Source organism: Sminthopsis crassicaudata, chromosome 2, assembly GCF_048593235.1.
Source record: "Sminthopsis crassicaudata isolate SCR6 chromosome 2, ASM4859323v1, whole genome shotgun sequence".
NCBI lineage: Eukaryota > Metazoa > Chordata > Mammalia > Dasyuromorphia > Dasyuridae > Sminthopsis > Sminthopsis crassicaudata.
In genome coordinates this window covers 256,367,103-256,388,860 of record NC_133618.1, presented here as the reverse complement: position 1 = coordinate 256,388,860, position 21,758 = coordinate 256,367,103, and the positions used below count along the sequence as shown (strand labels likewise).

Genomic DNA, 21,758 nt, shown 5'->3' with positions numbered 1-21,758 from the left:
TTCTGGGTAAAGCCCTTCCAGGGTGACTTCAGAAACAGGACTGTCTTCTGCTGGCTATTAAACCTCAGCTAGAGTTCCCTTTCTCTCCCTCTCTTCTCTACCTAAATAGAGATAGATATATGCATTTCAATAAATAATCAGTTATTGTGCACCCAGGTTCCAGGCTTTATGATAGGGGTAAGAGATCCAAAAACAAAAATAAAATTAAAGTCCTGCCCTCCAGAAGCTTACATTATGTTGTCAAAGAAAGTATTTGCATAAACATACATGTAAAATATATAGATAGATTCAGGAAGAATTATCATGTGTTTTAAAGGTCTTTTTTTTTTTTTAATTAAAGCTCTTTAATTTTCACATTCACTGTGCCAATGGGATAACATAATCTGAGGGGCCAGGACAGACATTTCCTGAATCTCTCAGCCCCTCCTCCTTCTCTTCTATCATCCTGGCCCCTCTCCAAATCCATTTTTAGCATATTTTTTTTCCTCCAGAGTTCTTTGAAGGGCACATACAAGAGGATGTGTGGGAAACCAGTGAAAGTCATTTAGTTAGGTGTTTAAAGAACCTTTTTAAAGTACCATTTTGCATAAAAATTCTATTTTAAAAATAGAATCACCATGGAATTAGGGGACTACAGATCACAGAAAAAGCAGACAACAATGTAAATGAGCATTTTTGTAGACAGAAAAGAACAAATAGGAGTATTTCTTGGGTCCATGTTAAATTGGTTCCGTTTTAGATTTTTAAAATAATCAACTGGAGAGAGCATCCAATGTATCTTTCAGGTTTGCATATGGTACCAGACTCTTGGGGAAAGAAAAGACAAGTTCTAGGCATGTATTACATAGAAGTGACGGATGAGAGCCAGTTTATTGGAGGAGGTGTTTTATAGGGCGCGGGACTCTGGGCTCTTATTTAAGTTAGGACTGGAGTCTGGGTACCCCTTGTTGCTTGAAGACATTCATTCAGTGTTTACTAAAAGCCCAGTTTGTGTCAGGTATTGGGCCAGGTGCTGGGGACATGACAGTTTTTGTCCTAAGAGGATACCACAGAATCATAGGTAAGTAAGTACAAAAATACAAGATAAATTAATTTTTGGGGGGAAAGCATCTCACCTGAGGTAAGTCAGGCAGATGTCGTTATGTCGTAGGTAGCATTGGAACAGGGCCTTGAAGAAAGCTAGAGTTTCTCAGAGGTGGGGGTGAGATGGCCATGGCCTCTTGGCCCAGAGGGTCAGCCTGAGCAAAGACCCAGAGATGAGAGCCCCTGGGGAGCTACCCCAAGGCCATTATGGCTGAGCATTGGCTCATGGGCAGCAATAATCCAAGGGCCAGATCCTCAGAGAAACGGACTGAGAAAGTCAAAGTCTTTATGCCCTGTCCATATCAGCCCCAGGAAGGCTGCGGGCCAGAGAAGAAGCCTCTGGTCTCCACAGCGAACAGAGCAGTGTACTTCAAATACAAGGAAGCCCGAGTCTGCCCAGAGAATCTGGGCCCTGGGGTTGCAAGCTCAATCCCTTACCCTGTTACCAGCGTCTCCTTTGGTGTCTCATTTCACAGGCTCTGCCATATGTCTGCTTACTTATCGCCATGCTCTTCTTCATCTATGCCATCATCGGCATGCAGGTGAGTGCCCCTACTGCCAGCCCCACCTGGGAGCTCGGCCAGGAACACAGCGGGAGGGTCGGAGGTCTGCGTGTGCAGATGGGACTCCGGGCAGTGTCCCTCCAAAACTCTGTTATGTCACCCTCTGACCCCAGGCAGCTTCCCTGGGAAAGTGAAGGGGTCAGGGAGCTTTCCTCCCAGGTTCCTTTTGGGCAGGTAGGGGACCCCCTAGTGCAGAGAGTGCTGGTCTGGAGTCAAGCTGGCTGGTCTCCCTGCGTGCAAGCCTGGCCTCAGACACTTCCTGGCTGTGTGAGCCCGAGTAAGTCACTTAACCCCGTTGGCTCAGTTTCCTCATCTGTGAAATGAGCTGGAGAAGGACATGGCAAACCAGTGTGTCTGCCAGCAGCCCTGAGCGGAGTCAGGAGGAACAACGACAGTAACAGTCCTTCTCACTCCAAGATCCTGTGATTCTTGGTGCACACGGACAGACACACAGCCCTAAGATGCGCACATTCAGACACAGGCCCAGGAATGCACAGGCATCCCCAAGGATGCCAGAGGCTGCCCAGGCTCACGGTCACATCGTCATAGTCTCAGGGGTCTGCTAGTCCAACCCTCCCATTTTAACAGATGGGAAACTGAGGCCTGGGGAATGCAAGTAACTTAACCAGGATCACACAGTGGGATTTGAAGTCATGTTCCCCAATGACAGTCCACTGAGCCAAGATAATTAAGAAACGTGATACTTAAATGATTTGTTAATTTGTCAAAAGCAGAGGAACAGGAGGGGATTGGAAGGGAGCTCCCTCTTGTATTCTTTGACTGTTGAGCTGCTCTTTTTCACAGCTGGCTACGTAGGCACTGACAGGGGCCAGAGCTTGGCTTTTGAATACCTGCACACATATGGCTATATCCCTGGCACAATGCCGTTCTGCTAATGGATGTATCTCCTTTTCCCAAGTCCTCCCTGGGAGAGCAGCTGCTCACCCAGGGCCTGAGCTCAGAATCTCTGTGATGTCTTGCTTTTTTTCCTTTCCAGGTCTTTGGAAACATTGCTCTTGATGATGAAACGAATATCAACCGGCACAACAATTTCCGGACCTTCCTCCAAGCCTTGATGTTGCTATTCAGGTATGGGCAACCCTTAGGTCTGCCACTTATGGGCCCAAAAGGGTGCATCCCGGTGCTCCTTTAGGACTGAGCAGAAGGATCTTTGAGCCCCCCAGCAAAGTCCCAGTCAAGGTAGGATAAAGCTCCCCCATCTAGTGGATGTCAGCATCCATAGTAGGTGAGGCATTCAGGAGGGTCCGGTGCTTAAAACTGGGATGAAATGAACCATTCCTGGGGTACTTGAGAATTTACAAAAGCAGGTTTATCTGACAGTCACAGGGAGTTTCAGAGCAAGGAAACGGTATTTAGTGAGGATGCAGCACTGCTGTAGCCACTCGCTACCGCTAGTGGTGTCACTAGCACCCCTGGGAAAGTGGCAGTCTTTATGATCCTTAGCTCATACGTGTCTGTTTAGAGTAGAGCATTCTGGGACCCCTCCTTTATTTAAGATTAAATAGGAGGGAAATTTTCACCTGAGCCAAATAATTCTTGAGAATGTTTTAATAGTTTTTTTTATGGAAAATCTATCCTAACCCAAGGATCCTGGAATCTCTTGCTCCTCCCATGTATCACTCCACCATGCCTGAATCAAACAGAATCCCCCACTCTAATAAAGTCTGAGAAGGATTTAATGTTATTACCCATGGATCCAATTCCCTAATTTTTATCCAAAGTGGAACAGAGGCAACAAAAGACTAGTCTCTTTGCCTCGGGACAAAGCTTCAGAATAACCATCCTAAAGAAATGTGGAGGGGGCAGCTAGGGGGCGCAGTGGAGAGAGCACCAGCCCTGAATTCAGGAGGACCGGAGTTCAAATCTGGTCTCAGACACTTAACACTTCCTAGCTGTGTGACCCTGGGCAAGTCACTTAACCCAGCCTCAGGGGAAAAAAAAAAGGAAATTAGAAAGGAGTGCTTCTAGCCATTTTTCTTCTATCTTTAGGTCCTATATGATTCCTTTAAAAAGTGAATTAGTTTCCTTTGGATCACAGGGCACTGACTGAGGGCAAATTCTAAAGGTTCATACCCTTTGACCAGGAGACTCTGTCATTGATACTATCCAAGGTCAAAGATAGATAAGTAAACAGAGCTTTTATTAAGTTCCTATTATATGCCTGGTAATGTGCATTAAGTACCAAGTACAAGCAAACAAGATAGTCTCCCACCCTCAAGGACCTTACATTTTTAAAAAACATATATTTTATTTTTCCCAATTGCATATAAAGAAACTTTTTAACATTCAGTTATAAAAAAATTTTGAGTTCCAAATTTTCTCCTTCTCTTCTAAGACAGTAAGCAAGTTCTATATTTAAGTTCTAATTAATTATTTTAAGTATGCAATCATGTTAAACATGTCCACATTTTTCTTTTGAAACAGACTAAAAGAAAAAATTTAAAACAATAAAGAAAATGAAAAATTGTGTGCTTTGATCTGCATTTCAGATCTGCATTCTGAATGATCTGCATTCAGAGTTCTCTCTCTGAATGTAGATAACATTTTTCATCATGAATCCCTTAGGGTTGTTTTGGATCACTATATTGCTGAGAACCAGAAACTTGGGGATGGAATGTGCACTCATTGGCCTGACTCAGAGATGGCTGAAAAGTTTCATGAGTCCTGGTTTCCGGCAAGATCAAAGAGCAGCTCGTCTATCAGAGCCAAATGTAGGGGGGAGGGGAGCGCCAAGTCATGGAGGAAGGGGGGAGGGGGATAAACGGAATGCAGGTGGGACAGTTTGGAACTAATCCCCAGAAGGTGACACGGAGGCTGAATCCTGGGTGAGATAAAGGCAAAGTTTGTTTGTCAGAGGCCAAGCTGGTTCTGGGCAACAGAGCCTTAAGGATGCTGTTCCTATAGATTTGCCCAAATATTCATAGCAGCACTTTTTATGCTAGTAAAAAATTGGACTCAGAGTCACTGTGATGCCCAAGATGTATTATCGCCCCTTTTCTGGGAGCTGCCTCAGGGAAGAGAGGAGGGCCACCAGGGAGACCCCCAAACAGTCTGGGGATAGTTAGTCTGTATGGGAAGGAGCATGGGCACCTGCCACTCAGTGAGGTACCCAGTCAGAGGATCTGGTTTGATGACTTCATCACTCCCCATCTGGGGAGGGCCATGCTTCTCCTGACCTTTGTCCCTTGGTGAGATTGGTCAGAGCGGTTGTGCCGGCCCACTCCCTTCCCAGCGGACCTCGTTAGGAACCACATGACCAAGTAGAGAGAATGCTGGATTTGGAATCTGGAAGACCTGGATTCAAATCCCTCCTCAGACACATTTGAGCAGTGTGGCCCTGAGCAAGCTATCTGATATCTCTGAGCCTCCCTTGTGTAAACAAGTAGCATTTTCTCCATAGAGTAATTGTGAGGTTCACCTCAGATAAAACCCATCCCGTGCTTGGCAAACCATGACCATTCCCAGCTGCGGGTCTGTCTCAGATTGCCCGGGTGCGCGGGAATGGAAGGAGGTGAATGTGACTGCAGAATTACAGGGGATCCTGCCCCTTCTTCCCTTGGTATGTAAGGTCTTGTGCCTTGCTCCTTTGGGAGCCCCTCCTTTCCTATTTTCCAAAGGATCTGAGCTTCTTTTTGGCCCAGATTTGCACATGTATGAATGTGGATAAGTTTATCTTAGTGCCGCCATAGGGTGGTAACAGTCTTCCAGGAGGCTTAGCTCATTGAATTGCAAATTAATTTATGGAATTATTAATTGAATAAGGAAATGAGACCTGCAGGGGTCCTTCTGGGTTGAGAGGTGGTAGGCACGCCCAGTTCTTTGGCTGCTCTCCAGGAAAGACTTGACGGCAGTGGGGAGTAATGTTTCAGCCACCCTTTAATAAGATGCAGGGGGCACCGTGACAAACACAAAACGCGCAGAATCCGACGGCATGAGGAGGTGGTGCAGAGGCAGCTGCGTGGGGACCCCGATGGAGCGGTGGAGGAAGGCACCCGGTATAGGGAAGAGAGTGGGAGGGGAAGAGGCGCAGAAAGTCACTCATTGGGGATGGGGCTTGGAGCACTCACGCAGCACGGACCCTTGGGCTTGAAGGGCAGGGCATTGGGGTCTCATTTTCACAGGATTTTCATGAGGGACAGACTAGCTCTTATCTATGACCCCTTGGGGTTATCATTAGCATCCACAACATCTCAAAATGACCCGTGATCTCTGGTGTTCTGCTGGTCTCACTATGTCTGGAGTTTAACTGCGGCGGACAGATCATGGAGACTTAGGAGGACCCAAGGGCTCTTCCAGCAAGGCCTGGTTGGCTTCCCCTGAGTAGGACAAAATCTCAAGGTGTGACTTGAGTCACTTAGAGATGGTCATGGCCCTTTGATTTACGGGATAGTCTGCAAGTGACTTCTAACGTCCCTTTTTCAGTCTCACATTCTTCTTCCAATACTTTTACTGGCCACTTACAAATTTACTGTAATAACTAGGAGAGGATGGTCAGGGGCACTAGAATAAGATATAATTTTAACACATTCATCCACTCCTATGTGAGTAGAGCATTCTGAGATCTCATCTTTATTTAGGACAGGATGGAAGTTCTGCCACATAAATGTTCCTACCTCAGGCTGAGGGGGTCTCTTTTATCCCCTTCTGGGAGAGTCTCAACCCTCACTAGTGTGATTCTAGCCTATATGAGATCTGAAGGAGTAGATAGGACTAACTGGAGAAGAAAAGAGAATTATTATCCACAATTTATGTGCTACCCATTGTAATGCCGGAGAAACTGAGGCAAGATAGAGATTAGAGTTTTTAATATTTCATTTATTGGAGAGCTTAATTGATTGATATATTGGACTCTGGTCTCAAAGTATCCAGTGTTGAATGTGAGACTCCAAGATTTGTTTTTGTTTTTTTCTCACTCCAGTGAGAAAAGAAACAAAGGCAGAAGGCAAAGAGCAGGAATTTTCAGGAAAAGACTATAAATTCAGTTTTGACAGGTTGGGGGTGAGAACTATAAATTCTTACCAATTGGGAGGTAAGAAGGTGTCCAGCTAGAGACAGGAAGTCTGAAGAAATAGAGGTAAAGATGTCAATTGGCTATCTGAGATAGAACATCTGGAGACTTATCTTTTGGAATGTTAGAGTGGCTATTCAGCCCTAAGTATCTCAGCCCTGATGGACAGAAAAAGCTTGAATAATTTATATAGGAGCTGGGACTCTCCATCTGTGGACACTATGAGCTAAATTCTGAGAATACTAGGGAAACCTCAACGAGGGCAAAATGAACCAAAAAGTGATTTGGAGAGGGGACCCCCAAAATTAGGGCTTAAGGCTCTGGGCCACCAGTTGTATAAATATCTATTTTCTTCTCCTAAGTTATTGTCCTTTCAAAGCTCCTTAAACCTTACTTTCCACTACAAACTTTGGGTTCCAAAAGTACTGGGCTACCTTAAGTTGTTCCTATCTGTATGCCTTTGCCCTAGCTGTCCCCTACATGTGGAAAGCCCTCCCTCCTGATTTCCACTCCTTAGTTTCTCTGACTTCATTTAGGACTCAACTCAATATACAATAACTCTACTAGATCACTCTCTGAGGTACCTGTTTATGTATTGTCTCCCTATTAGGAGGGTAGAACTGTGTTTTTATTTTTTTCATATACCCAGGCTTAGCAAAGGGCCTGGCATCTAATGAAAACTTCAAAAATACTTATTGACTTGATTTGACCTAATTTGTATTTATCTCTTCACATTGTCCACTACAGAACTTCATTATATAGTAGCTTCTCAATAAACATTTCTTGACTGAGTAGAGAGAGAGAAATGAATAAAGGAGAATGACTAGCAACTGATTTCCATTTCTATAATGATCAAAAGTAGAAAAAAAGGCTTTGTCTGAAGCAGGAAAGATTTAGAGTAAATACAAATAAATTCTTTTTGATAGTTTAAGATATTCAAATCCTCCCAGTGTAGAACCTAATGTGGAATCTCTTTAAGATGGAAGAGATGCCTTTTTTCTGTCTTTGTTTTAGGGAGAACTTGAGAAACAACTTCAAGGAAAATATCATGGACGAAGATGGTTCAATGAGAATGAAATCTCATAACAACTGGGCCAGTGTCAAACCTATGACCAAGGCGTCTTGGCTCTCCCAGCAGAATTTCACCATCATTCTGTCCCTTTTTTTTGCAGGAGTGCTACAGGGGAAGCCTGGCATGAGATCATGTTGTCATGTCTCAGTGACCGTCCCTGTGATCCTGAAACCAAACTAAAAGATGAATGTGGGAGTGACTTTGCTTACTTTTACTTTGTCTCCTTCATCTTCCTCTGTTCCTTTCTGGTAAGTGTGGGTCATTACATGTCTCTCCCTCTCCCCATCCCTACCTTGGCACCCTGAAGCACTCTTCAGTTCCGATTCCCCAGACAAACTTTGTAGTTCAGCCTCCTTCTACTCTCCATGTATCTCCTGCTGGTTTCTAATTAGGATTCATGTCACATTACCAGACAGTTCCATTCTAAAAGCCTTTATTACCCTGGTGATCAAACCCTTTAATCCCAGAAGCAATCATTTGGTAATTAACTCATTGTGAAAGTTTTCTTTCTCTTGTGGAAAGAATCTCATGTTTTAATTACTAATTGTCTGCTAAACTTCAGGGTGAACAGGGGTCCTTCACCCATTAGGAGTCAGGTTGGGGCTGGGGAGGGGCTTGAGGACACCCACAGACTGTTTTGTTTTCTTTTACCCCCTGGAATAGTTTGTCACTTTTTCCCTAATAACTTATTAGTGACACATGAATTCTTTTTATCCTCATTCTACAAGTCTTAAGAACTTGGGATCTTTAATTATGGCAAGTTCATCTTAATAGATTGTCCAAAACAATGCATATTTTCATGAGTCCTTCTTTGAAGACTTGAGTATAAATGCACCAGGATTAAAAGAGTCACTGATCATTTGGGCAGGGTCTGGATTTGTGCATGGAATTCTACTGATGCAGGTAAACAATTCTGTAACTCAGTCTTACCAAATTTTTTGGAATCTTGGAAGGTTAAGTGACTTGCTGGCAGTCATACATCTATTGGGTGGCAGAGGTGGGATTCTATCTAGGTTTTCTAACTTCAAAGCCGATTTTATATCTGCCATGTCATGTGACTTTTCAAGCTGGTCATGTTGGGAGCTTTTTAGTTCAAAGACAAATACATAAGCCATTTTTTAAAATGCAGTTTGGTTCAATCAAATAATTCCTTTGTATTAGACACTTCAGCTTTATCATCTTGAATAGCCAATCATACATATTACAATCAGGTACACATATACAGAAGAGAGATAAACAGAGCTAAGTAGAGAGAGAACCTTGACAACGTAAGACTTCTTGGTCAGCTCAGTAGCAAATTGAATTCCTAAGCCTCAGAGTTACTTTGGAGCTACCAATAAGTGATCTTAATATTTTGGAAGATTTGTCACCAGATTGCATCTCATTGCCTGTGGCCTGGAATACCATAGAGAGCAATCCCAAATTAATATCATGATTGGCAAATTCACTCTTGCTGTAGTGGAACCAAGATTCTTACTGTGCTACTGTGATCTACCTTTGCTGGACTTATGAAAAAAGTAAATAGTGGAAGTGAATACAAAGAAAGTTTAAGCCAATCTACCCCTCCCCCCATTGTTCCCTGCCAATAATTGTTTGGTTTATTTAGATTGGAGAATGAGCCACCATTGAAAGTGGTCACGAACTAATTGTTCATCCTTCTATTTCACTTTGCCCAAATGTTTTAAACCCTAAAGTGGTTTCCATTTATTCATCTAAATGCCTTTATTTTTAAGGGTTTCTGTCAAAATATCCTTGCTTAATTAATCACAGGTTACCTTTGATATCTTCAAGTCTGATATTTTGCCCTATAATTGCCTACTTTGGGGGCATCTTTGTGGGTTTGTTAATGATAAAAATGTTGCCTGCCCTGCAGAACACCCAGGCTCACTCGTGAAAATAGACCCGTGGTGTGGGCAGAATGTACCACCATAACCCATCTTCCTTTCCAGTTATCTACTATCTGTTTCCTCTCCACGTCCTAAGAGTTAGAATGAAAAGCAGGGGGAGTCAGAGTTTAATGAGGGGAAGACCAAGGAAACAATGAGGTCTGTTCAAACAAATGCTGGATTTGGTGTCAAAGAATCTGGGTTAGTAATGAAAGAAGCAACTTGGGCAACCAACTCCATCATTTGGAGCCTAAGTTTCCTCATCTGTAATTTGAGGGGCTTAAATTTGATAACTTTTAAGTCTCATTCCAGCTATGTTCTATGACTGCAGAAAGATTATGGAATAGAAAATGAGGAGCAGACTTGAAAGGAGATATATGTATAGGTCCCAGCTTCAAAGCTCAGGTTCAGGGCTTTCTCTAGGATTATATAAAAGTAACTGAAAGCTATTTCTAGTACAGGTCTTGTACAGACCTTCAGGACAGTGGCCAGGGTATCTTATGTTAGTGTCTAGGGACAATTCAGCCCAATGAATATCTCTTGGTATCTTAAAGAAAAAAGAACTATAGAAGGCCTGGGGTTTTAGCAGAGGTATAAGTGGAGAGTCTAAGGTGAGTAAAAAGTTGCTGTTTGGATAGATTAATTCCCATAACTCTGGAAGGAGAGGTTGTATAGTTTGTAATGATAAACAAATAGCTGTTAAACTGAGTTGGATTTTGTGTTCTTGTCACCTTTAGGCTGTAATAATAATCCTTGTGCTTGAAGAATTCAAATGAGGGACACCTAAAGGAATGATGAGCTTCTAACATGCTCTTTTCTAGCTGTGAAATGCTTGAAAACCATATTGTCTTTTCTTCTTTCCTGCAGATGCTGAATCTCTTTGTGGCTGTGATTATGGATAATTTTGAGTACCTGACTCGAGACTCTTCCATCCTAGGGCCTCACCACCTGGACGAATTTATTCGGGTCTGGGCTGAATATGACCCAGCCGCATGGTACGTATGTGCTCTGTATGTTCCCAGTGCTGTGGAGATCCCTGGAGGAGACAGTCCCACAGCCCCTGCTCCCTTAATTCATGGTGCTCAGAAAAGGGATTAAGCTTGGCACTATCATGATAAAAGCAAGGCTCCTCTTCCCCAAAGGGAATATGATTGAAAAAAGGTGTACTTCTTCCCCTTGGGCATGCTCACTTAAACTCTGATGGTCATTCTATCTCGTGTTGCAGAAAAATAAAACAGTTTTTGGGAATTAATTTACAGGTACTATGCCCTTTGCAGCTCTTGGGGAGTACTCTAATGGTTATAGACTGTCTTCATGATATTTTGGTATAATCCGCATCTATCTACAAAAGGAGGTTTCTATTGACAGTGGAAATGTGTTCACTTGACCAGATCCCCAACATGCTAGTGGTAGAGAAATCTATTGAAAAATCATTGCAAGGCATGGGGTTCTGGGAGCTTTTTGTTCCTCTGGGCGCTAGGCTACCTTGTCACCAAGTTCTGATGTCCTTGAGGGAATTATAAAGAATTTTATTTGAGTGCTGTGGACATGAAGAATATTCTCAGGTGAAGTGAAACAATAAAATTTGCCTTCCTTAGTCACTCACCCAAGACACCTCTATCATCTTCATGAACTTAATTGATGATTGAAAATCCAGATTATCTCAGAATAGATAGTCCCTGTGGCACCCCTTCATTTTTGCCTTCAGAAATTTCCCTTCAGTGACACTGGGAAACCATATATTGTTTGAGATGGATGGATTTACAATATTGTGTAAATCTATTTGGTCAGTTAGCCTATCATATTCCTCTGAAAGCAAGCAGAAGTTACTATATTACTATGAAGTGAATAGCTGGACATTAAGTTAGTTGTATTCTCAAGATCCTTTTCTAACTCATTTACAATATGGGAGACTCCAAATGAACAATTACATACCCTAGTCACAGCAGTTGAGGTCTCCATCATTAGAGAAGAAAAAATAATATGGATTTATTCATGCATCAAGTATTTTTCAATGCCTACCTCGTGCAAAGTAGGGACTATGAAAATTAGAGTCTGCCTCTAGGCTTCTTTGTTGGGTGAATATTTCCCATAGAGCCTCAGTGCACAAACCCGGTAAGAACTGAAAAGGAGATGCATTCCTTTGGGGCAAGGGTGCCGATGTTGCCATTGGCCCTTCCCTGAGTTCTCTCTCCCTTTCATCCCCTCCCGTCCCTGCTCCCTTGCATGGCTGTATTCAGCATTAGTCTATTCTCTAAAGGAGCCCAGCATTTTAAGAAAGAATTTGCTCTTCTACCTACAGGCAGAACTTCCTCCTTAGGGAGAAAACTTTCCAGGGAGGAATGCCCTGAATTTGCTTCCAGGCGGGCCCTGATCCCCCGGAACAGCTGGCCTGATCTCTTGTCTAAGGAACTGGAAGTCCTCATACTTTGTTACCCTGATGACTGTCACATCAGAACTGTCACTCTCAGGGAAGGGGATATCAACCACTTGCCCCAAATCTCAGTATCTTTGGCAGTCTGAGCAGCACCAGGATCTGGGGATCAGACCTGATGTTGAGTGCAGTCATGAAGTAGTTATTTCTTTATTCCTTCACCTTTGTTTACCTGGGTTTTTTTTTTTTTACAACATTCCAAAAAAGTTTAGCAGTGAGACAAGGGGCTGGCATGACCAAACCAGTGTGGGTTTGGATCAGACAGGCTTTGGAAGACTCAGGAAGGCTTTTTGGCCCCTGGTATCAGTAAGGAGGATGGCACTGAGGTGTCAGAGCTTGTCATTCTGCCAGGAAAGAAGGCAGGGTTTAGCTTGAAAATATCCAGATTTTTTCTCATTTTTTTTTACCTGTATAGTTAGCCTCCATTAGTAATAATAAATAATTAACATTCCTAAATGAAAAACAACACCAAAGGTCATGGTACCTCTTAGAAGGAGACCAGTATGGCAGATCCCCAAAGAGATGGGTATGTCCTTAGCTCAGCTGACTTCAGGGAGGATACTGTGCTCAAAAGACTCAGCATTAGATTGAGAGAAACTAAATGACAAAGTGACATGTCTTCATGTTTGGAGTGACTCTGTTAGCAACCAATTTTATAGATCAAGGCTTAATAATCATGATAACCCATATAAAGTACTTCATATTCATTATATCATTCACTCCTCACAAAACCACTGTGAGGTAAGTACTTCAAGTATTATTATTATTCCTATTTTACAGATGGGAAAACTAAGGCTGGGAGTTAAGTGACTTTTTTTGTGGTCACAAAACTATTAAATATCAGAAGGTGGGATTTGAACTCAGATCTTCCTAACTTCAAGCTCAGCATTATTAGCCCTATTCCATGCTGCCTCTTTAGGCTTCCTAGGCAAAGTGCTATAGGTCTCTAGAGAGTTCTGGGGGCAGAGACTTTTTTGCCCTAAATTGTCCAGGCACTTTTTGCAATTATTTGGTCTGTTTTCCAGGGGATACCTTGTTATGGGAAAACAGAGACCCCACTATGATGATTTTCTGAAACTTGGATTAAAGGGCAATCTCATGTCAGAGAGAGGAAAGGGAAGAAAGAAAAAAAGCTCCAATGCTTACTGAAAGTCAGATGCAAAAAGTCAGCCACAAGTCAGCCAAGGTGAGGATACCCAGAGCTAAAGCAACAATTATGGGAACTGGGCCTTCTTTCAGTCACTTCCAGGCAGCTCCCTTCCAAGAATGAAAGGTTCAGGCATTCATTTCAGCAGATGTTTATTGAGAACCTGGCCGGAGCAACTAAATTGATCAGATGTGTGAGTCCAGAAAGACTAAGACTGAGATTGGAGGCTGCGGAATTCTGGGGAGAGGAGAAGCTAAACAGGAACTTGTTCCCCATATCTGGGTGCTAGAATGAGGACCTTCCCTTGAGGGAAGCAGTTATAGGACCAATAAGAAGAAAATGTTACGGGCGCTCACTTACTTAAAAAAGTGTTGTACAAGGGAAAAGTAGGTGAAACTTCATGAATGGTCATTAGGTCATTGCTTAGGTCACTTGCTTTAATGATGAATCCCATGAGGGATATTAAGAGAGATTGGGGATAGCTGAAATTGCCTCTAGCATCTTGAATGTGTACAGCTTGTTCAGTGATGATCCCTCCTTGTCTGATAATGGCTGGCCCAGGGAGAGAGCGCTTCCAACTTTCAGCACCATGGACATAGACATCTTCCTTTCTTGGGTCTTGCCTCATTTTTTCCCCCCTTGTTCTTGTGAAGAAACTACAAAATAAGAAAAGTTGGTTTTTTGTGTTTGTTTGTTTGAACTCTCAAAGTAGCCAAAGGGGGAAATGCCCTCTCTATGGGGGAGGGGAAAAGAGACTTCAGAAGCACAAGTCCCATGGGAGGAATGAAAGATGAAGTCTCTCCGAGCCAGAATGTTTTCCTCCCTCATCTGGGGTCAGTCACTGAGGGGACAGTCACCCCGAGGGGACAGTCAGAGAGTTCTTCCCTGGGCCTCTGCCCGTCCGACTCCTGGCCCTTGACATGTGGCGCTGGAAATGTTTGTGGCTGCAGCCTGGCTCTCCCCTGGTGCCCCCCAAGCCCCAGCAGCCTCACAGGTGTCCACCTTCTCATGGGGGAGGGGCAGAGGGGAAGGGCGGGTCCTCGTGCCTTTGTGTTGTAACATGTGACGTTTTCTTTCTAGTTGCCGGATTCATTATAAGGATATGTACAGTTTGTTGCGTTGTATTGCGCCACCCGTTGGCTTAGGAAAGAACTGCCCTCGTAGGTTGGCCTACAAGGTTTGCAACTTCAGAGAATCCATCCAGCATAATTTCTTTCCTACCCGAAATGCCAACAGTAGACAAAGTACCCATGATGTGTCTGACCCCATGCCTGAGACAGGAATGACTGACACCTCCCTTTCTCTCCTCCTTCCCTGCCCCGCCCTCTCCCCTGCGATCTAACCTCCTGGACGCTTCCTTTTCCCCATCTAATCTCCCCTCCCAGCTGGCTGGGGACAGGCAGCCTTATGAGACAGTGCACGAGAAAGCTGCTTGAGGGTGTGGGGGAGAGCTGCCCAGGAAGGAGCTTGGCCGGAGAGCAGGGCTTTGGTTCTCTGGGCCAGGGGATCCCAGGAGAAGAAGAAACTCATCTCCTTGCTTCCCTCCATCTCCTCCCCCACACATCCTAGGAGTTTCCGCAGCCGGGGATACTGGGCATCCATATTCCCATAACTGAGATTTACAAGGGGCCAGCCTTCCCTCCTGATCCATGGAAGGGCTTATTTCCCTCCTGGACCTCGTTGCTCAGGGAGTCTCTTATTCTTGAAAGACCCAAGGATGAGCAAAGAGAGATGATCAGTCTAGAATGCTGACCCAGGAAGTCCGCCCATCGGCTGGAAGTAAATCAAAGCCAGGGCTTTGGGGCCAGAAGCCAAACTCTAGCCATGGGGCTTGTGGGCCAAACAGCACAAGATCCCCTCTGAACTCCCCAGAGAGGGATGGGGGCGCCATGTGGGACTGAGGGCCAGGAGGAGAGCCCTCCCACTCCGCCCCCCTCAGAGAGGACCAGGCAGCCCTGCGAGTCTTGGCTGGAGGTAGCCCCTCTTCTGGCCCTGGAGGAGGAGGGGGAGGCAGCCAGGGCGAGATCAGATGGAAGATTTTCAAAAGTCAAAGGTGCAACATAGGGTGACCACCCTCCTCTCAGAGCAGCAAAGGCTTTGCTGGAACATGAGGAAGCTAAAGACCCCCCTGCCAATGCAATGGAGTCATCATAGCTGTCTCTTGCGAGCAGAGAGACCCAGAGCTGTACGGCCCAGAACCTCTAAAGCTAAGGCTTGGCGTGGGCCACTCAGAAGCAGGCGGAATGTTATCTGAGCTCTGTGGCCCAGGAAAATGGCAAGAAATCAAGAGGAGGCGGGCAAGTCGCCGCTGTCTCACTGGCTTCTCTCCTTGGCAACAGAACAAGCTCTGTGCTAAGGCTCATCTACCCTGTCAGCCCTGGAATAGAGCAGTCCCATTTACTTGTAATCTTACGGGGGCTGAATTAGAAGTGAGCCCAAGTCTGCTCTCTAGGTCAGACTCCCCTGTATCCTGCCTAGAATACAGTCCCTGTCCCCCACTTCTTGGGGTACAAGGCTCTACCATAGGGGCTAATGTAACCTTTGCAAGATGCATTAGGTCTCTGGTCCCAAAGCAGGTACTTTGGAGTTTGGCCTTGGAAACAGAGCTCCCCCTGGGAATGAACATTCCAAAGTAACTCCACGTTCCCATTTCATTTGTGTTTTACGGAAGGATTTTTCTTCTTTTTTCCCTTTTTCCTTTTTTAGCCTTTAACCTAAATTGGAAGGAAATCTTGACCACAAAAAAAGGAAGTATTGGCTATGATTCTATGAGTCAGAGCTTTGTCTGTCCCATAACTCTGTCTACCAGCTTTCCCTGGCATGGTGAATACAAAGGTTTTTGGATTTGGCATTTTTAAATTATTTTTTTTGAAAATCAAAATAAGAAAATAAAATTAAAAAGCCAACCTAGCCCACCCCTCCCTCATCCCTTTCCATGTCCATTACCTTAGACATCAATCATCCCGTCCACTGCTGCAGGGATTAGAGCATCAAGGTGTAACTTGGACCTAGGGATCTCTCTGCAAACCAGGAAAATAGGGGTCAGGGCTGGGGGAGGAGGGCATTAAGAAAGGGGATAAAAAAACAAAGCAGAGAAATCCCTCATTTTACCTACTTTTAATTTTTTTATGTTTTTAATGGAAACATTTGATTAACTGGATCTGTTTTCTTGTCTGCTTCCTCCCATTCCTCTCCTCTCCCATCCCTTCCCTCCCTTCCTAACCTCTGTGCTGCCCTCCTGCCGCTGATGTCCCCTCCCTGCGGTGCCTCTGCCTCTTTCTGATTGGTTCCCAGTGGGCGCATCAGTTACAGTGACATGTTTGAGATGCTGAAACACATGTCCCCACCCCTCGGCCTGGGAAAGAAATGCCCTGCTCGAGTTGCCTATAAGGTAGACCTCTTCTCCCTCCTCCTCCCCCTCCACTTCCCCACTCCCTCCTTGGAAAGCTTCTTGTGCTGGGGTCAGGATTGGGGCAGCCTGCTTCCCAGTGTTCGCACATTCAGCGTGCACTTCCTGGGCCACCATCATCTCCAGTGACCAGAGCCGGCCCCTGAGGCTAGGGGGCACTTCCTGACCCATCTGGGGATCTGTGGTGTGTCCTTCTGTCTGTCTCTGGCTGTATTTGCACCCAGCTTTATCATTGTCTCTTTCTGTATCTTTCTGCTTTCTTCCCAATCTATTTGGGAGAAACCCTTAGCACACTCTTGTCCCAAAGAGAAATCTCACCTCTTGTCTGGAAGTCTAGCCTGCCAAAGGCTATAACTGAGCTTGAATAACTAGAGAAGGAGATGGCGACTTACCAGGTCTCTCCTGTCTCTCTTTGACTCCTTTGCTGGACACAAGTGTGATGCTCCAGGTACTATGGGGCTCCAGTACAAAAATGAAGTCCTTAATAAGGTACCTGGGAGAAACGACCATTTCTGCTATATCATGGGAGTGGTGGAAGCAGCAGGGTTGGAGATTAACCTGCAACTGACTCCCAAAAGGTCATGGGCCTTCTCCCCCATCCCCCTGGCCCCTCTGTCTTCCAAACCCCTCCTTACTCCCAAATAACCAAAGCCAAGTTTGCACAAAGCTCTGCACCTATATGTGGATAAGTGTAGACATGCACACCTATCCTGGGTGTTTCTTGTGCATGTATACCAAATCCTATATTTCCACAGGCCACTATATCCAACTGTTAAATCACCTAATCCCAAGCCCTTCTGTGGGCTTCTGTGAACCCACAAACCCTTTTAGAGTCTCGTCTCTTTTTATTTTCCAGGTCAGTAGAGGATAAGAATATAGTAAATGACCTTGCAGATCTCTTAGGTAAATCTGTGGATCCAAACCTGGCCTCTGGAATTTCTAAATGAGACTGGCCACTTATCTGACTTAGAATAGTATTTGTCTAGAAAACCTACAAACTTCATTCTCGGGCCATAAGAATACAACCCTGGGCTGAGGCAAAGAACAAGAAGACTTGTGTTTGAAGATACCTGGATGGGTTGCCTTTTTTGCTAGGGAATGAGAGACGTAACGCAGGCTGATGTGTTTTCTCTTGCTTGCTATCCTGGCATGTCCTCAGCCTTGTTGTATGGAAAGGCCCTGCCTCTAGCCCCATGGTGCAGTATGACCATCTTAGACTTTCCTTTGAGGTCTTTGCTTTTACCTTCCTGATACTGAAAATAGAAAAACAAAACAAAACAAAAACAAAAACAAACCACCAACAACAATACCACCACAAAAAAACTCCCCCAAAACAAATGGGCTTAAAGCTTATCAGGCACTTGAAGGAAAAGGCATTCCTTGATCACCCTTGCAAAGCACAGTGATTTCTGGCAGCTACGTTGCGTTGTGGATAGATCCAGCCTGGAGTCAGGATGACCTGAATTCAAATCCAGCCTGTTTGGGAGTTTAGTTTGGGCTCCATCCTTTCTGTGACTGTAGTTCCTCTCTATCCCACGTCTGTGATAGATTCTAGAAGCTCCACTTTCTCTGAGTGACTTCGGCCCTTCAGTTTAGAAACGAGGCCCTGAGCCCAAGCAGGAACACTGTTCACACCAGCAAACTCCCCAGGGGCAGCTCATGGGCTCCAGTTTGAGTTTGACCTGGAGGATAAACTGGGAGGTGTTTGTCATCCATTCCCAGCAAGCTCCCGGTGTCCATTCCACCTGCTTGTTTAGAGAGAACCCCAATCAAGGGCCCAGCCCTGCAGTTGTCCCTGCTTATGTGGGCGAATTGGTAGGCACAGCACGGTACTTGTGAGCTAATCCCGGTAGCCTCTGTCCTTTGGGTTAACGATCGCTTCGCCTCAGCCCCAGCCTCGCTCCAGCCCATACTTTCTGGGGGTGTCAGGCATGGTGCTCAGGTCTTCCTAGACCCCCACTCCCCATCCCACTTCCCGTCCTCCCACTCTGAAACTCAAGCGAATCTGTAACCAGCCTCCCTGCCCACAGTCCTGAACTCTGAGGCCGTTCTGGACTGGGGAACCAAGTCAAGGTTTAGGCTCTGCCTCTTGTCTGCTCTTTCTCACCTCCTGGCCAAGGCTTCGTCCTCCCGCCTTCTTCCATCTTTAATGACTCTTCTCCCTCTGCCAGCCTGCGTTGTCCCCCGTACTGCGCCTCTGTCCTACGTGTCTCTGTGTTGACTCCTTGTGTCTCTGGTGACTGTCTCAGTGCAGCTTGTGTGGTGGTTCTTGTACCTCACCAGCCTCCCTCCAGGAGGCTGATGCTTCGGACTTCCCTCCTCAGCTAGTCAGAACCAGGCCCTGCGGCAGAGTTGGCATGCATGCCTCTTGATGCTTGAATTGTAATGCCTGCATGTGTGTTTTTAACCTCATTCAGAAGCAGGAGAGCTCCATCCATAGGAACGGGGAGACCAGTCATGGAAAGGCCGGGGAAATGGGAAAGAGAAGGGAAGGATTTTTAGCAAATCACCTAATCAGCCCTTCCCTTCCTGTGGTCTGACATACCAGGGACTCATCATTGCTGAATGTCCCAGAGCCCAACCAAGAGAGGGATGGGCTGTTGGGGGCCAGGTTCGGCCTTCCTCAGGTATAGGCACTGACCTGTTTCTGAGGAGATGGTAAAAGCTGGGAAGCTTTCTCCAACAGTCACCCTGATAAGGAGGATCACACTAGTATTTCCCAAAGAGGGTGGGATGGAGAGAGTCACAAAATTCTTGACTTCCAGCATTGTTATTGGGAAAAATTGTCTGACCGTGAAATATATAGATTATCATAGCAGATGAATTAACTAGAATTTCTGATAGCAAACAGTGTTGATATAAATACATTTTATCTGACATATTCTTTTGTGGGAAACATTTTAAGTAGAGAGTCTAGTTATTTCAGTGATTAGTGTGTTTTTCAAGTGATGATGCCCTTTACTCTTTGCTAGTTAGGTTATTTAGCATCCCTGTAAAAGCTTCCATGATATACTCAGCTTAAGAATTTGGGAAACATTTTGGATTAGTCGGGAAAAGCTTAACAATCAGAACAGAAGCTAGTTATAATCCTGCTCATGGGATGTTGGAGCTGAAAGAGAATTTAGAACTCGTCAATTTAACTCCCAGGTTTTATGAAGGAGGAAATTGAGGCTCAGAGTGCAATAATTTGGCCCAAGGTCAGACAGTAAATTGATAGCAGGGCCAAGACCAAAAATAGATCTTCTGACTCCCAGTTCAGGGCTCTCTGTACTGGAAGATGTTGTTATGGAGTCTCATTGGATTTTATCCTTTTATTAGGTATTTTTAGCCCATTACCTTCAACCATAAACATGCCCTTATAGCCTTACTATATATTAGTTTCCTACATGTTTCTAGGTTATGCAGTGGATAGAGTTCTGGACCTGGAGTCAAGAAGACTGGAATTCACAACTGGTCTGAGATAATTATTGGCTGTGTGACTCTGGGCAGATCATTTAACTTCATCTATAAAATGGAGATAATAATAGCACCTGCCCAGGGTTTTATAAAATGAGATATATTTGTGAAGTACTTTGCAAACCTTGAGAGCTGTGTAATCATTACTTGTGCACTTATCAGTGGAGCCAAACAGTGCTTCTCCCTATGCCTCGTACTTGACAGTCCATCTTCTTTCTCAATATTTTTGTATCAGGCTGTCTCTCCCACACCTGGAATCTACTTCTTCCTTATGTATTTCACCTACAGCCCCAAGTTTCCTTAAAAGATCAGCTCAGACACCGCCTATTTGAGCCTTTTCTAATTCTTCTGTACAGATTTGATGTTCTTAAAAGATACACTACTCCAAAGTCTAAGCCCTTCAAAGTGGGCTACTCAAAGTTTTGAATGCCTCTTCTTTCCAAAAAAAAATTAAGAACAAAAAAACCCAAACCAAACCTCATAATTGTACCAAACTTTGTATAAAGAGAATCAGAGACATATGGAAAGATAAAGTAGTCTTAAACTTTTATGATAATCCTATCAGCTGGACATTGGAGAAGGGTATGCCAGAACTTCTGTAAAGGCTCCTTTTGCACCTTCTTATTATGTCCTTGTCAGATGATTTGTGGCTGCTGCAGATACTTCCTCACCTCAGAATATCAGGACACCAACAAATTCTCTAAGGCTGTTGTGCTTTTCCCCTGCTAGCCTTTCCAAAAGAACCAAAGTGAAGGCTCCATATGAACCCTGAATGTGTCAGTTTTCTCCAGTTATTTACTCTTCACCTGTCCCAGGGATATATAGGCCCACCAAGGCCCTGCTTCCAAGGGGAAAGAATTCACCCTTGGTTGCTGCATGGAAGCTAGTGTTGTAGGTGATAGAGAATAAGTTCCCTGAGAAGACATTGGCATTTAGCTTTAGGAAGCTAAGCCATTCACAGTCAGAAGGGACATCAGGCCAACCTTCATTCCCCATATTTGAGAGAATCTCTAAAATAGAAAATCAATGGCCAGTACTTAGACTCAGGGATCTCCAGGAAGGTTCACTTCATTGACTTCTGAAGAAGAGGAGACAGAATAAAGAACAATAACATGATGTTCTAGTACCAAATCTATTCTGCAGGAGGTGCATGATCTTGAGTGGATTTCTTGTCTCTGAGCCCCAGTTTTCCCCTCTACAAAAAGAGGGGGTTAAACTAATTGAACTCGAGTCTCTTCCAGCTCTGACCATGATGAAAAGTGTAAGCCTCAAGCAAGGACTTTTCTCCAGACTACTTTAATGACCACTCTTTGTCTTCAAGTTCCCATTCTATTAGCCACCATCAATCAACAAACATTTATTAAATGCTTACCATGTGCTAGTTACTGTGCTTGATGGAGGGATCTAAAGACAACATGAAAGTTCTTGGCTCCAAGTAGCTTGCAGTCTAACAAAAGCTCACATATACATACAGAAATATATGTATATAGTATGTATGGCTTGGAGCATCCCCTTCCCCCACACTGCTAGTAGCCACAATGACAGACTCCAAAGAGTCCTCCTCAGCCTGTATCTCACCTGGGAGTTGCATGGGAACAGGCTTCAGGGCTTAGTCACCGGTGCAGAACCTAAAGGCCAGCCTCACGAGTGAGAAGAGAGCCTTTGCTTCTCTTGTAGCT

At 44.6% G+C, this 21,758-nt stretch overlaps 1 protein-coding gene across 4 annotated transcripts in view; it reads left to right on the top strand.

The window, feature by feature from the left end:
- Positions 1-21,758, top strand: part of CACNA1B (calcium voltage-gated channel subunit alpha1 B) — a 250,476-nt gene that overhangs the window by 202,731 nt on the left and 25,987 nt on the right. For all 4 annotated transcript variants that reach the window (XM_074288959.1, XM_074288960.1, XM_074288958.1 and 1 more), the window contains 5 exons: positions 1,560-1,625; positions 2,644-2,735; positions 7,848-7,995; positions 10,501-10,628; positions 16,509-16,605. In XM_074288959.1, coding sequence (XP_074145060.1) covers positions 1,560-1,625; positions 2,644-2,735; positions 7,848-7,995; positions 10,501-10,628; positions 16,509-16,605 — 531 coding nt within the window. The remainder of the gene's footprint in view (positions 1-1,559; positions 1,626-2,643; positions 2,736-7,847; positions 7,996-10,500; positions 10,629-16,508; positions 16,606-21,758) is intronic.